At 42.4% G+C, this 14,153-nt stretch overlaps 1 protein-coding gene across 1 annotated transcript in view; it reads left to right on the top strand.

Annotated features, from left to right (window-relative positions):
* The window catches only part of MED13 (mediator complex subunit 13), a 49,511-nt gene extending 38,911 nt beyond the window's left edge, over window positions 1-10,600 (top strand). The window contains exons 17-30 of the mRNA XM_062507205.1: window positions 1,164-1,331; window positions 2,401-2,624; window positions 3,178-3,367; window positions 3,847-4,312; window positions 4,941-5,160; window positions 5,723-5,914; window positions 6,043-6,266; window positions 6,715-6,857; window positions 7,010-7,168; window positions 7,256-7,441; window positions 7,613-7,761; window positions 7,982-8,155; window positions 9,195-9,295; window positions 9,881-10,600. Of these exons, the coding sequence (XP_062363189.1) occupies window positions 1,164-1,331; window positions 2,401-2,624; window positions 3,178-3,367; window positions 3,847-4,312; window positions 4,941-5,160; window positions 5,723-5,914; window positions 6,043-6,266; window positions 6,715-6,857; window positions 7,010-7,168; window positions 7,256-7,441; window positions 7,613-7,761; window positions 7,982-8,155; window positions 9,195-9,295; window positions 9,881-10,013 (2,729 nt within the window). The 3' untranslated portion in view covers window positions 10,014-10,600. The remainder of the gene's footprint in view (window positions 1-1,163; window positions 1,332-2,400; window positions 2,625-3,177; window positions 3,368-3,846; window positions 4,313-4,940; window positions 5,161-5,722; window positions 5,915-6,042; window positions 6,267-6,714; window positions 6,858-7,009; window positions 7,169-7,255; window positions 7,442-7,612; window positions 7,762-7,981; window positions 8,156-9,194; window positions 9,296-9,880) is intronic.
* Window positions 10,601-14,153: the final 3,553 nt, after the last annotated feature.

The raw sequence follows: 14,153 nt of genomic DNA, 5'->3' as shown, positions 1-14,153 counted from the left end.
GTAAATTCTCAATATATGTCTGAAGTGTAGCATGAGACCACTGGCAGTGTCCACAGCACTTCACCAGGTTTATCCTTTAAAGAGCTTTTGGTGAGTGGCTCTACAGAGGCTCTGGAATGATTGATGCCTGTAGGAAGCGCAGGGGTTTCGAGTGCTGACCGTATTGTCAAGGCCACTGTGGCAGAATTAAACAACAGCTCTGATTCAGCTGGCTTCCCCCCTTCTTTAAGGAGGAGTGGGGGGCAGTAGGTTAATGGCACATGTGGCAAAAAAAGCATTATTGTAGCCTTCACTGTATGTTGGCTCTGCCAGAAATCCTTGGATTTGTCCTTTGAGGGCCTGACTAATGATGCAGTGTCTCCTGGAATACCCTTCATTGGGTGCATTTGCTTACTGTTCTCTAATAGAATTTTCACGTGTCAACTCTCAACAGGGCTGGGTGAAAGATATAGTTATGAATCACAGGTAGTTGTAAGTGAAGATGAGGAGGAATCCTGGGAGAGCGCAGCCAGGTTCCTGTGCCTCACTGGGGGATTAATTTGGAAAGCCCAGACTGAAAATAAATTGATACTTTCAGGCACACAGGAGAAGACTCCGTGTTACTGTGACTCTGGTATTTGGGACACAAAGATATAAAGATACTTTAAAACAGAAGACTTGGAAATTGTAGCCGTCCCAAATTTTGTGTCAGCTTTTCATTCTAAAGCCCTGTACCTGAAACGGCCCAGTGGTGGCTCTGGATGGAATGGGCTGAGTCTGCTCGAGGCTTCCCTGACTTTTCTGAAATGAGCACTGGGTGGCAGCCTGCCAATCTGCCTTTGTTGGGAGGGACAATCTGGGAGTTTCAGGCTTCTACAATTTGTCTGGGGGTTTCTTGGGCTGTTTATGTTTTAGGGTGTTTTCCCTTAGTTTAACTCATAAGATGGGATCCTTTCAATGAGAAAAATTCTAGAGGAAAAAACAAAATTAAGAAAAAAAATCCATCCGCTTATTTTGTCGGGGGAAGAGGGAGAACTGTAAATCCGTGTATGCTCAGCTTTATATACCCCAGCCTTTGGGTGGCCTGCAGGTGATTTTTTTTCTATAGAAGAGCATTTCCAGTGGAGGTGGTTTGGGGCTGTGGCTGTTGTGCAGCTGCCCTGAGCACGTTTGTGTCCCCGCAGTGGTGGATGTGAGCATGCAGTGTTCCCAGGACATCCTGCGCATGCTGCTCTCGCTCCAGCCCGTGCTGCAGGACGCCATCCAGAAGAAGCGGACGGTCCGGTCCTGGGGCGTGCAGGGACCCCTCACGTGGCAGCAGTTCCACAAAATGGCTGGGAGAGGCTCCTACGGTAACAGCTCCATGGAATTCTGCTCCATGGCATCTCCTTCCTCTGCTCCATCCACGCAAACTCGGTGCTTGGTGCTGCTCAGCCCCTTGGAATTCCGAACGGCACTTGACCTTTCTTTAAACTAACGAGAGTTTATTAGACAGAGCAGAATTCTTCTCTTTAGGAAAACAGAAAATATTTATATTCCTTAAAATAGGAAATGAATTAAAGATGTGCATTTAAAATTTACAACTTCAGTTGCGCTGTTTGTATACACCTGACACTTCACCCAGTGAGGGACTGAAATTGTAAAGATGGGTTTAGTGTTAAAAACAGAGTGACTGCTTGGGTTTTCATACTCAAAATTTCTCCATTCACCGTATTTTAATTACTCTAAAGACAGGGAGTTAAAAATACTGATTTTGAAATGCTTGAGACAGAGTGCTTTATTGCTCAGTACTGTCAGAACTGTGTTCAAGATCTAATTACTCTTGTCTCTGATAAATGTTTGGAGTGGCCAACACGTGATGCATTTACAGAGAGAAGGTGAATTTTGTGCACTGACGATTTGATGACTTCATTAGCATATTAGATTGATTTACCACTGTGTTACAAGAGTGACCTTTCACCAGCAGATCTTTTGTAGCTATATTTAGAACTTGGAAATTATACATTTAGAGTACATGTAAATACATGTTCTTATGTTTGGTTCCTTCTCTGGCCCTTTACCCATCTGCTTAGAATATTTACATTTTTTTCCCTGTCTTTGGTCCTTGATTGCTTTGGCTCTGTGGGAAAAGGTTTCCCCGGACAGTGCAGATCTGTTCCTGATTGCCTGTGTACTGATAGAAATATAAAACACTGTGGAACTTCTTCCTGAGGCCCTGAGATATTTAAAATAAAACAATCAGCTGATGGATATTTTGCAGAGGGTTGGATCCTACACTTTGGATCTGTAAAATGAGAACTATTCCATTGACAGCCAGTGGTCCTTCCTGTGAGATGCTGGGAATACCAAAGGCTGTTTTATTCATGTTTCCTTGAAGTTAAAATTAAGCTTTCTGCTTAAAAACATGCCTTGCTTTTCCAGGAACTGACGAGTCCCCAGAACCACTGCCAATCCCAACATTTTTGTTGGGATACGATTACGATTTCCTGGTGCTGTCTCCATTTGCATTGCCCTACTGGGAGAGGCTGATGCTGGAACCTTACGGATCCCAGCGAGACGTTGCTTACGTTGTGGTGTGCCCGGAGAACGAGGCTCTGCTCAACGGAGCCAAAAGCTTCTTTAGGGATCTGACTGCAATATACGAGGTACAGGATTTGTGGCAGTTTGCAGTGAAATGCATTTGGGAAATGCTGTTTCTAATACGTGCTCCTAAGGACTTATCAAGCTTGTCGGAGCTGATAGCGACGCCTGCTCAGAATGCTATCTGGGAAAGCTGCTCCGAGGGATTTTAGGAATGGGTGCTTGGAAGATAAGGGCTCTTCGTGCTGCTCCCCGTTCCTTTCAGTGCTCACCGTTCCCATCTGATAAGCGCCACCGGGTGGCAAAGATCTGCATTGCCACGTTAATTGTGTTACCTCCATTTAATTAATTAATTAATTAATGACATGCTTGTATTGCTTGGGTTAAATGAAGATTACAGTAGATTATTATCAACTCGGTTTTCCTGTATTTAGGGAAACGCTGAAAATAACCCATAAAGTCACTATTCAACATTTCCCGCTGGTGCAACTCCACAGCTAAAATGTTACTTTGAAGTATTTTAAATAAATGGAGAGTTCTCTGCCTTTCTATGATATATCCTTTGTGTGATATTTAACAGCTTTTCAAGCTTTTTTTTTTTTTTAACCTTCTTTGCAGTCCTGCAGGCTTGGTCAGCACAGACCTATCTGTAAGTTACTGCCTGATGGGATCATGAGGGTTGGACCTACAGCCTCCAAGAAGCTCTCAGAGAAGTTGGTCACGGAGTGGTTCTCACAGACAGCCAATGCCAACAACGATGCGTTCTCCAAACTCAAACTCTACGCTCAAGTGTGCAGATATGAGCTGGGTATGGCCTTTATTTAATGCTCCTTGTTTCACACAATTGCCACTTACTCCTTTGCAATAGAGAAGAAGGAATAATGGCTTATTGTCCAATTGGTTGGGGCAGTTTTCTGGTTTTGAACTGTATTTGAATATGTGCTAAAATGGCCTCTTACCATGCAGCAGTGCCTTTAGACAATGGCAGCGTGGCTGCCCGACAGGCACTTTGGTTGTCTTCTTGTATCGGTGACTTAGATTCTGATACAGTGATTTCCTGCTATTCAAGACATCTGGAAAAAAGTTATGTTAAAAACAGATTTCTTGATATTTCTGAAAGGGTGTTATGAAAATAGAATTTGAAAATTTAGCACAGGTATTTTAATTTGAGAGGTAACGCTCAAGGTTTGCTCTGTTCTGTTGCAACTGTAGACTTCCATAGGTGACATAAGCATCAAAACAGCTGCAATATCAAATTTATCCTTTTTTTTTCCCCCCTGCTTTTAGGTCCTTATCTTGCTTCTCAGCCTTTGGACAATTCTCTACTTTCCCAAACAAACCTGGTCCCTCCCTCCAGCCAGGCAGCCTCTACTCTGCCCCCAGTGCCAGCCCCTGCTGCCAATCCCAACACTCCGGCGTCGGCTCCCGCAGCTCCCACCAGCAGCACCATCACAGTGACCTCCAGCAGTGCCATGTCCTCTGCAGCCACTACAGCCAACTCCACCCTGACCACCACTGCCCCATCCTCCTCCTCTGCCAGCCTGGGCAGTGGCATTCCAACGAGCAAGCCTTCCTCATTCCCACCTTTCAGCAATATGAACAATACCACTCCTGCCTCCCTGCCTGCCCAGGCTGCATCGGTCCCAAATGGGCAAACTGGGGGGCAGCAGCAACAGCCAACACTGCAAACAGCAGGGATGTCTGGAGACACGGCTGCAGCACCTGCACAGCCCCACCCAGAGGTTTCTGAAAGGTAGGGACCTGCAGTCACACCTTCAGCTGAAAAATCAGCTCAACTGATGTGAAATTATGAGTGCACTTTCACTCCTTCAATAAAAATCCTGTATTTATTTCCACCAAGCTGCTGTTAAGGGAGAACGAGAGTTCAGTTGTGGTGGAGCTGAACCTCTTGGTTCCAGTTGTAGCTGCAGTTCTAATTGCATCTCAGTGTCTGCTCTGGTACAAAAATAAACTTCCTTTTTTTTCTTCTCTCTCTAAAGAGAGAAAATTCACCAAACTACTCACTTCAATATTTTAAAGGGCTGGGGAAGGAGGGGGAGATAGATAATTGGCACCATCTTCGAGTTCTATTTTCTGTAATCAAAGTTAGAGTGGTGGAGACAGCTCTTACTGTAGATATTCTTGTTCCCCAGTTCAGCAATGGTTGAGCTGCTGTAATAAAAAAAGGCTAAAGGAAAGAAAAGGGATTCAGAGGTACTGATAAGCTCATACAAAAATGACATAAAAAGACTGTTTCTTACACCACATTTGACTCAAAGATCTTTCAGATTAATAATTGACAATTTGCTCTAGTTTTGAAGTAAAACCAAATCTTTATAAAATTCAGCTGTTTGTAACTGGTTTCAAAATTTCATTTCCAGCACTATGGATCGTGATAAAGTTGGAGTCCCCACAGATGGAGATTCACATGCTATCACCTATCCACCTGCAATTGTAGTTTACATAATTGATCCTTTCACTTATGAAAAAAAGGATGAGAACAGTAGCTCATCCAGTTTGTGGACACTTGGACTTCTGCGCTGCTTTCTGGAGATGGTTCAGGTTCTTCCTCCCAACATCAAGAACATCATTTCTGTGCAGGTGAGCCAACAGAAACAAACAGAGTATCCTTGGCTTTGGCTGTGTTTTGGGGGCAGTAACGCCCTCAAGGTGGAAGTTTCATTTCCTTCACAAACATTCCCTACAGTTCTCCAGCTGTTCAATCATTAGGTTATAGCTTTTAGAGCAGTTTGGGTGCTATTAACCAAAGCTGAATTCTGCTGTACTTTCCAAACTCATCAGTTTTATCTCAGAGGAAATGCAGTGCCCACTCCAATGATGAGTGAAGGATGGGAAAGCTGCTTGTCCTGTACTGGATTCTGCAGCCTGATCCTGCTGGGCTGTAACCAGAGCTCCTTCCAGCAGCAGCTGCAGGACCAGTTAACATAGGGCAGCTTTTTAGGGGAATCATTATGATTCTCTTCTAAACAAATTATCTTTTCCTCTGACGAAAATTTCAATGAGAATTATTTCTTGAAGCCCCATAGGGCTTTAGAAGAAGTTGAAGGCATTTGACTGTGAAGTAAAATTCAAAAAATTGTGCCAGAATTTACCGATAAAACAATGATTTATTTTTTTTCTCCTCTCCTCTCCTCTGTTCTAGATTGTCCCATGTCAGTACCTGCTCCAGCCTGTGAAACACGAGGACCGGCAGATTTACACTCAGCATTTAAAATCTTTGGCATTTTCAGCTTTCACTCAGTGTCGGAGACCTCTCCCAACTTCCACCAACGTGAAAACCTTAACTGGCTTTGGCCCAGGTTTAGCCATGGAAACTGCTCTTAGGAGCCCTGATGTGAGTATTGTTAATGAGATTGTGGAATTGTTCAGATCAGAAGGAGTCCCTGCTTCTCAACCAATAATCTTTTATGTTAGGAATAATTTCTTCCCCAAACTTCAATGTCTGTTCTGTCATTTTTCCAGAGACCTGAGTGCATTCGACTCTACACCCCTCCTTTTATACTGGCTCCAGTAAAGGACAAGCAAACGGAGCTGGGAGAAACCTTTGGAGAAGCTGGCCAGAAATATAATGTGCTTTTTGTGGGCTACTGTTTGTCTCATGATCAGAGGTGGCTGCTTGCATCCTGTACAGACCTCTATGGAGAGCAGTTAGAAACTTGTATAATTAATATTGATGTACCAAACAGGTAAGAACCAAACTTTAATTCATTTTTAGCAAGTATATTTTCTCTCATTCCTCTGGAAGAATTACATTGGGTTTGGTGCTGTAAGAATAACATTTGTAGACTTGCTGTGTTGCAGAAGTGGCCAAAGCAGATGAATATTTTCCCTATTACGTGCACATTGTTTTGAGTTAAATTTCCAGAAGAGCATAGTTTGGTTTCATGTGATTCTTGAGTGTTGCTGTGTGTGTGTTCATACCTCCCCATCTCACTTAGTGGCTGCTAATGTCAGTTTGAGAATGTGATTAATTTAAAAAACCCAAACCCCCTGAAGCTGCAGCTGATGGACTGCAATACCAATGGTCTTGGGTCCTGTGAATGTTCGGATTAATGCAAAAAGGTTTGAAATGTGGTACTGAAAACTTATTGCAGGTGGGTTTTAGCTTTTTTTCCCCTTCTTTGTTACTTCTAGAGCTCGCAGGAAAAAGGGTTCTGCCCGCAGACTGGGTCTCCAGAAACTCTGGGAATGGTGCTTGGGACTTGTGCAGATGAGCTCTTTGCCATGGAGAGTTGTCATAGGCCGCTTAGGAAGGATAGGACATGGGGAATTAAAAGGTAACAACAGGGGGGTTTTTTGTTGTTTTGTTTGTTTGGTTTTTTTTTTTAGAGTCTAAAGCTTGATTTGAAGCTTTAATTTTTCAGTAATATCAAATGTGTCCATCCCTGTTTCTGGAAGAAAACCTCACTAATGAGATTTCCTTCCTCAGACTGGAGCTGTTTGCTGAGCCGCCGGAATCTGCAGTCCCTGAGCAAGAGGCTGAAGGACATGTGCAGGATGTGTGGCATCTCTGCTGCAGACTCCCCCAGCATTCTCAGTGCTTGCTTGGTGGCCATGGAACCCCAGGGATCCTTCATTATTATGCCAGGTATTTGGGAAATTCTCTCCTTTTGGCACGAGAGCTAACAATTCAGGCTCTGCAAAGCCAAGGAGATGTTTGATTTCTCTCTCACAGATTCCGTGTCCACCGGCTCCGTGTTCGGGCGCAGCACCACTCTGAACATGCAAACATCTCAGCTGAACACGCCCCAGGACACGTCCTGCACTCACATCCTGGTGTTCCCCACCTCTGCATCCGTGCAAGTGGCATCATCCACTTACACCACTGAGAACCTGGATCTGGCCTTTAACACAAACAATGGTTTGTACTTTGGATTTCTTCTTGCCTTCTAAAAACCCCTTGTCACTCCCTCTATCGTAAGAATAAACTTCCTTCTTAGAACCATTCCATTTCTATGGAAAATCACTTTATTTCTGAATGTATTGTCAGATCCTGCTCATAGTGAATTCACTGGTCTTGTTCTTTTTCAAGATGGAGCAGATGGAATGGGAATCTTTGACTTGTTAGACACTGGAGATGATCTTGATCCTGATATTATAAATATTCTTCCTGCATCTCCTGGTGGATCCCCTGTGCATTCTCCAGGGTCCCACTACCCCCATGGAGGTGATATGGGCAAGGTAACTATTGGAGTAAATACAGTTTATCTGCGTGTGTGTTTTGCCTGTGTTTTTTCCATCTGTTAATTTCCTTTTGTGGAATGAAAGGTTTTTAGATCACCTGGATATTGGATTGTCATGTCACGCATGGATATTTCAAAATGCTTGCTTCAGAAGCTGCAGATAATTTCTATTAAATTTGTGTTCTCCTAATCTGAAACCACTGTCTGCTGTGTTCCAGGGTCAAGGCACAGATCGATTGCTTTCCACAGAATCTCATGATGAAGTAACAAATATACTGCAGCAGCCACTGGCCCTCGGTTACTTTGTGTCAACTGCCAAAGCAGGTCCATTGCCTGACTGGTTTTGGTCAGCGTGTCCTCAAGCACAAAATCAGTGTCCCTTGTTTCTTAAGGTACTGTCCTGGCAGAGACTGGTGCAGCCTGAGGGATTTGGGGGTGAAAACTCTTCTGGTTAAACTAGTGCATGTCTCTGGGGATAGCTCTCCTTTGCTTCAGGAGAGGCCAGGTGTGCAGTTTTTGAGATTTGGCTGTTTGGAAGGTTCTGCCTTGCTTATGGGATCTTCCCGGTAGTCTGGACTCTTTCTGGCTTTATGCTCCAGGATTCTGTAAGAACAGATTGGGTTCCTGGACAGAGCTCTGGCTAAGGCTGGACTCCTGTGGGGACTGATGGTAGAGAGGGAGGTACCTAAGTACAGTGTAATAACTCAGTTGCACAGGATAAAATAAGGAATCAATGAATCTCCTTCTGTATTGCACAAAGCATAAAAGCTGTTTCTTCCACGTTGGCTTTGCCAAGTTACAGCCATTGTATCATCTGTCTGGCTGTTGTCTGAGGCCCTTATCTCCTTATGGCACAGTCAAGACACACTGGCACATTTAAGGCCATACACTGGTATACAGAGAAACTTTCTGTATTAACAAATCAGCATCTCTAATACTGTGCTTTGTTTTCTAATGATCCAGATATATCTTCTGCAGCCTTGTTTGTGTCTGGATTAGCAGTTCCTCTTGGCCTAAGATCAGCTGTGGCTTTGGTATAGGATATTATTTTGAAGAGAGGATTTATTATTTACACTAAGCAGCTCTATATATTAAATAGAAATAGACCAGGCCTATAGAAAGCAACTGAACTTCCAAGTGTTACTAGATAATCTTGGGCCATTTGAGTTGCTTTTTAAATAATCACTTAATGTAGAAAAGGGATTTTAAAACAAACCCTAATAAATATTTCCTTACTAGCACTGTGCTTTTAGCAGAGATCTGTGGGAGAGAATATAAATATTCTGATAATTCCTGAACTTGCTGATGGCCTAAGGATAAGATTTGTTTTGTCAGACAGAGAAGGTGACCGCAAGCTACAACAATATGGGGGAAGGAAATATGGTGTAGTTGATCAGGCAGTAACTTTTGGCTTCCTTCTTCCTTCCTCAGGCCTCTTTGCACCTCCACGTGCCTTCAGTGCAATCAGATGAGCTACTCCACAGTAAACACTCCCATCCACTTGATTCTAATCAAACTTCTGATGTGCTCAGGTATTTATCATTGGTCACTTGCAAAAATATTACACATTTAATTTTTAATGCTGCTGCAGTGAAGCTGCATGTTTGTTTTTCCTGCTGTTAGGTTTTTTCTTTTGTGCAGCTGATATCCTTAGTGCAGATAAATTGCTATGCTTTAAGTGATTGTCACAGAGCAGTGGAATTTAAACCAGACATCTCTAAGCCCTTCTTTAACTTCAACTTTAATCAGTCTTTGAAAATGCTTGAAAAACAATGAATTGCTCAAACTAGAAGAGAGTTTGAGGTCTAGCAGAAAAGACAGAAATAGTTAAGCCAGAATATTGTACAGCAATCTTGTGGAAAAAAATCTGAAGTGCTGAAGGACAGGAGCCCAGACCTGTGTAAACATGGGACACTAATGAATTAAGAATAGACAATTACAATGACAGTTTTCCACCAAAAGCAAGCTCAGCTCTGAACAGCTGTAATAATTTGGAAGGCATGTTATTTCTGAATGTTGGCAAAGCTATTTTATGTTTTTGATGCCAAGGAAACTGGATTACAGCAAATCCTGGTGAGAAAATGTGTTGGCCTGACGGAAGGCTGTTTGTTTTTCAGGTTTGTTCTGGAACAGTACAATGCACTCTCCTGGCTAACCTGTGATCCTGCAACCCAGGACAGACGGTCATGTCTCCCAATTCATTTTGTGGTGCTGAATCAGTTGTATAACTTTATCATGAATATGCTGTGATCTTCATCTGAATTTTGCAAGACAAAAATGAGGAAAAGGGATATTTCACTGCAGGACTAAGTTATAATTCTTCTCAGTGCAAGTTGTTTGTGATGGGGTATGAATCTTGTTACTTCCAGCAAATATTGTTTTGACTTGTGAGAGGGGCACCCAATGCCCTGCTGTCTTTGAGTCGCTGACTATGGGGGACGCTTCAGAATGATGATCAGAAAGTGTATTATAACATTTTTAGTAGCAAAATTAACCATTTTTCCCCAGCCACAGTATTTGTGAAGAGTAATGAGCCATAGTACCCAGTCATGGTTAATGAACTTTAAAAGCATGGAGATGAGAAGAAACATGAGGAACAATTACGTTTCAACCTATGGCTTCAGAACATCAAGATGTTCTTGTATTGGATTATAGTACTTAGTATTCAAAAATGCCTGCATCTCTTATTTATTGTAAGTTTTTAAATGTATAAATTGTCTTATATTTCTTAACCTCTTTTATAAAAATTTTCCTAGAAGGTTTATACTGCCTTCTTGCTTTAAAGCAATTGGTCTAAAATATATGTAATCGTCTTAATTAAAAGTTGCAGTAGGTTGCTTTTAGAGTATTATTTTTTTGTAAGGGGTGGGTGGGGACAGTAAATTTGTATTGTCTTGATGTACAGTTTAATGGGGATAGAGGGGTTAATGTCCATACCATTGTGTGTGGGGGATTTACAGCTAAGCTGTAGTTGCAGAGTACATGTACAGTAATGAAGTTCACTGTGTTTATATAAATTGAAAAGGTACCGGGTCTTACAGCATTTTATATCACACCTTTCCAGAGTAACAATGGCAATATATAAGTGATATTGTAGGTGGTTTAACTTGTAGTGAGAATAACATGAATAAACTCTTCAATTGAAGTTTGTGTTATGGTTCAGGGCTGTGGCTAGATTCTCAGATCCACTTCCAGGATGCAAGTTTTAATATCACAAGAATATCTCTTGTGCATTGTTGCTCCCTGGATATTCTTGGCACTGTGCTCACTGCATTGTTTGCTTCCACTTTTGTGATAAAATGTGAACCTGAGGCGAATGCACAGAAAATTATGACCTTATCCAAAGTCTCCTGCCAGGCTGAAATTTAGCCCAGCTCTAGCCATTTTACAAATGCAAAAATAGTCAATCTTGACTTTAAGATTGGTGTGTGTTTAACTAAAATGTGGTGTATATAGATTCTCAGTGAATTCTGGTATTCAGATTTTATTCCACTAGTAAAAAAAAAAAAAAAAACAGCACGAAACCCTGAACATTTTCCTTTTCCATGTGTTTTTGGCACTGTGGTGAAGGTCCCAAGTATCAGTGTATGGCCTTCCCCATATCCCATTTTCAGGCTCTGGCTGGGGCATGTGCCAAGGAGGCTTTGCCCTCCCCAAGGAAGGGACTGACAAACCACAAGGCTTTCCTAAATGTCTCCCTCTATCTACAGTCACCGTTTTTTCTCAGTAGTTTCCTTCCTTTTTCCTAGCACATGCCAAATATCTGGTGCTGCTCTAAAATAGCCCCTACGGGTGCTGAAGAGCAGCTGCAGATGCTTTCTCTGGGTTCCTTATCTGACTGCCAGATGAAAAACTGAACTCCTGCAGCGCTCCGGGAGCCTGTCACGATAACCCAAGTCCTGGGTCCTAATATTGTCTGTCTCACTGGTTTAAACCTGTAAAGGAGCAAGTTTTAAGATCCATTTGTGAACCTGCTGTTAACCCTCTACAAGGAAGAATTTGCTTGCATTTACCAAACTTACTGTGTTCATGAAAATCTCGTTTCGTAAATGCAAAAGACCTGCCTGAGGTGATTTTTTTTCGTATGAAGTCTCACTGAATCGTGTACATACAATATTAGCAACTTTTTTTTTGGTTTTGTATAAAGAAGTTGTACAATTGGTGATGAGAATTTTCAGTCGTTTCTTCAGAACAACATGAGTGCAATCAGAAGCTAGCATATTTTGATAAATAGAGTTAAAAACTGGGTCTGTCCATGACTTTATCTCGGTAATGCACCGCAGATTAAACGGCACATTATTGTCTTACAGAAGGTTTTTCTCATTTGGTTGGCATTTTTGAAGAGGAAAAGTGCTCCTAAAACTGGAATTTTCAAAGTGTATTTTTTTTTTGTTTTCTTTTGTTTTGGTTTTTTTTTTTTTTTTTGAGCTTTGTTGCTAAATGGTAATTTCTAATCCTGGCTCAGTTAATCAAGTTCCAAGGGCTGGGTTTTGGTGTGGCTTTGCTTTGTGTTCAATCTGACTTGTATTCCTAAAGGTAAGTGAATCAGCTGCCTGAACATTGGTGTAACTGCATTCTGTTACCTGGACCAGCCTTCCCCGTGAAACTCCTACTGTGAAAGCTGCCACTTTCCCACTTCTCCCCCCATCAAATGCAATTAAAGTAAAATATAATATTACAACCACTATAAAAGATTAGAAGGGCCATTTCTGGAGTGATAGTCACAGCCAGCCATATACACATCAAACCTGCCAGCACCAAGGAGCCAACTACTATATTGGGCATACTTTTTTTGTTAGTTACTTTCATTTAACTATTTTAAGTGCACATAATAGCTGGTTTATAAATAAAATTGTCACAATCCAATAACTCAAGGTTGTTTAGCAAGTACAAGGTTAAATAGTTGAACATTTCAGCTACAGCTTTTCAAAATGGCCTTGCAAGAAAATGTTGTTGCTTGTCAGTGCTTTAAGCAGCTGTGGAGGTTTATCTCTTCCAATGAAAGATGAAGCTGAGATCCTGCCATTCCAATTAAAAATACCTATTGTAACCCAGATATTACTGCATTTAAGCCTTTTAGTAACCTTTGACTCACTATTATTTGAGTTAGGTTTCTGAAACCCCTGTGGCTAAGACCAGCAAGGCCACCAGCTGTACTTGTAACAACCCTCACATTTTAAAAGTAGCTGTAACATTTAGATCTTTCTAACATTCTCTGAAATAATTAAAGATAAATGGATTTATATTTAAATCCTCAGCTATGTTCTTACTTAGCTGTCAGTTATGGTGCAGATTATTGTATTTCTATATTTACCTCTGATGGTAATTTTGACTTTGTGTGTTGCTATGAAGACTTGCCGATGTCTTTAATCAAGCACTATTTGTTAATACTGTAATATGAAAATATTCTGTTGCATTACTTTAAAGCTTTCAAGAATAAGAGTAAAAGTTTTTTAAAAAAAATGCTATTGCACCATATAATTTGCTGCACAACAGTATGGCACCGCATATCAGTCTGTTGGGATAAAAATGCTGCATCAACCTTGTTTTCATCTGGGTTTCTTTGGAGAAGTCATTCACAGGGTGACATTGTACAATGTTATTGTCTCACAACCTCCAGCGAGGAAGAGTTTCTTTTTTTTGGTTTTGTTGTTTTTGGCTTTTTTTTTTTTTTTTTTTTTTTTTTTTTTTTTTAGTAAAGGGCCTAGGACTATGCTTCGTACATAAGGGGTTTTTTTTTAATTACTATTTGTGGGTGTACTTTTCATTTTCAGTGGAGTAAAGTTTAATTTACAGTAAAACTGGATTTGGGACCTACCACAATCCTCAGGGTCACTTTTTCAGGATGTTACTCATCAAGCTTTAGGTTTTTCTGAGTCAACTGGACGTGAGGACCTTGCTGAGCGCTGGCTTGGGATGCCACAGCCTGTGGCCTGGTGACTGGACGTGGCACGGCTGGACACAGCACGGAGCTGCTCCAACACCCCTCGGGCACGGCTGGACACAGCACGGAGCTGCTCCGACACCCCTCGGGCACGGCTGGACACAGCACGGAGCTGATCCGACACCCCTCGGGCACGGCTGGACACAGCACGGAGCTGATCCGACACCCCTGGGGCACGGCTGGACACAGCACGGAGCTGATCCGACACCCCTCGGGCACGGCTGGACACAGCACGGAGCTGATCCAACACCCCTGGGGCACGGCTGGACACAGCACGGAGCTGATCCGACACCCCTGGGGCACGGCTGGACACAGCACGGAGCTGATCCAACACCCCTGGGGCACGGCTGGACACAGCACGGAGCTGATCCAACACCCCTCGGGCACGGCTGGACACAGCACGGAGCTGATCCGACACCCCTCGGGCACGGCTGGACACAGCACGG

Source organism: Cinclus cinclus, chromosome 22 (genome assembly GCF_963662255.1).
Source record: "Cinclus cinclus chromosome 22, bCinCin1.1, whole genome shotgun sequence".
Classification (NCBI taxonomy): domain Eukaryota; kingdom Metazoa; phylum Chordata; class Aves; order Passeriformes; family Cinclidae; genus Cinclus; species Cinclus cinclus.
This window is presented reverse-complemented; position numbering and strand designations above follow the sequence as displayed.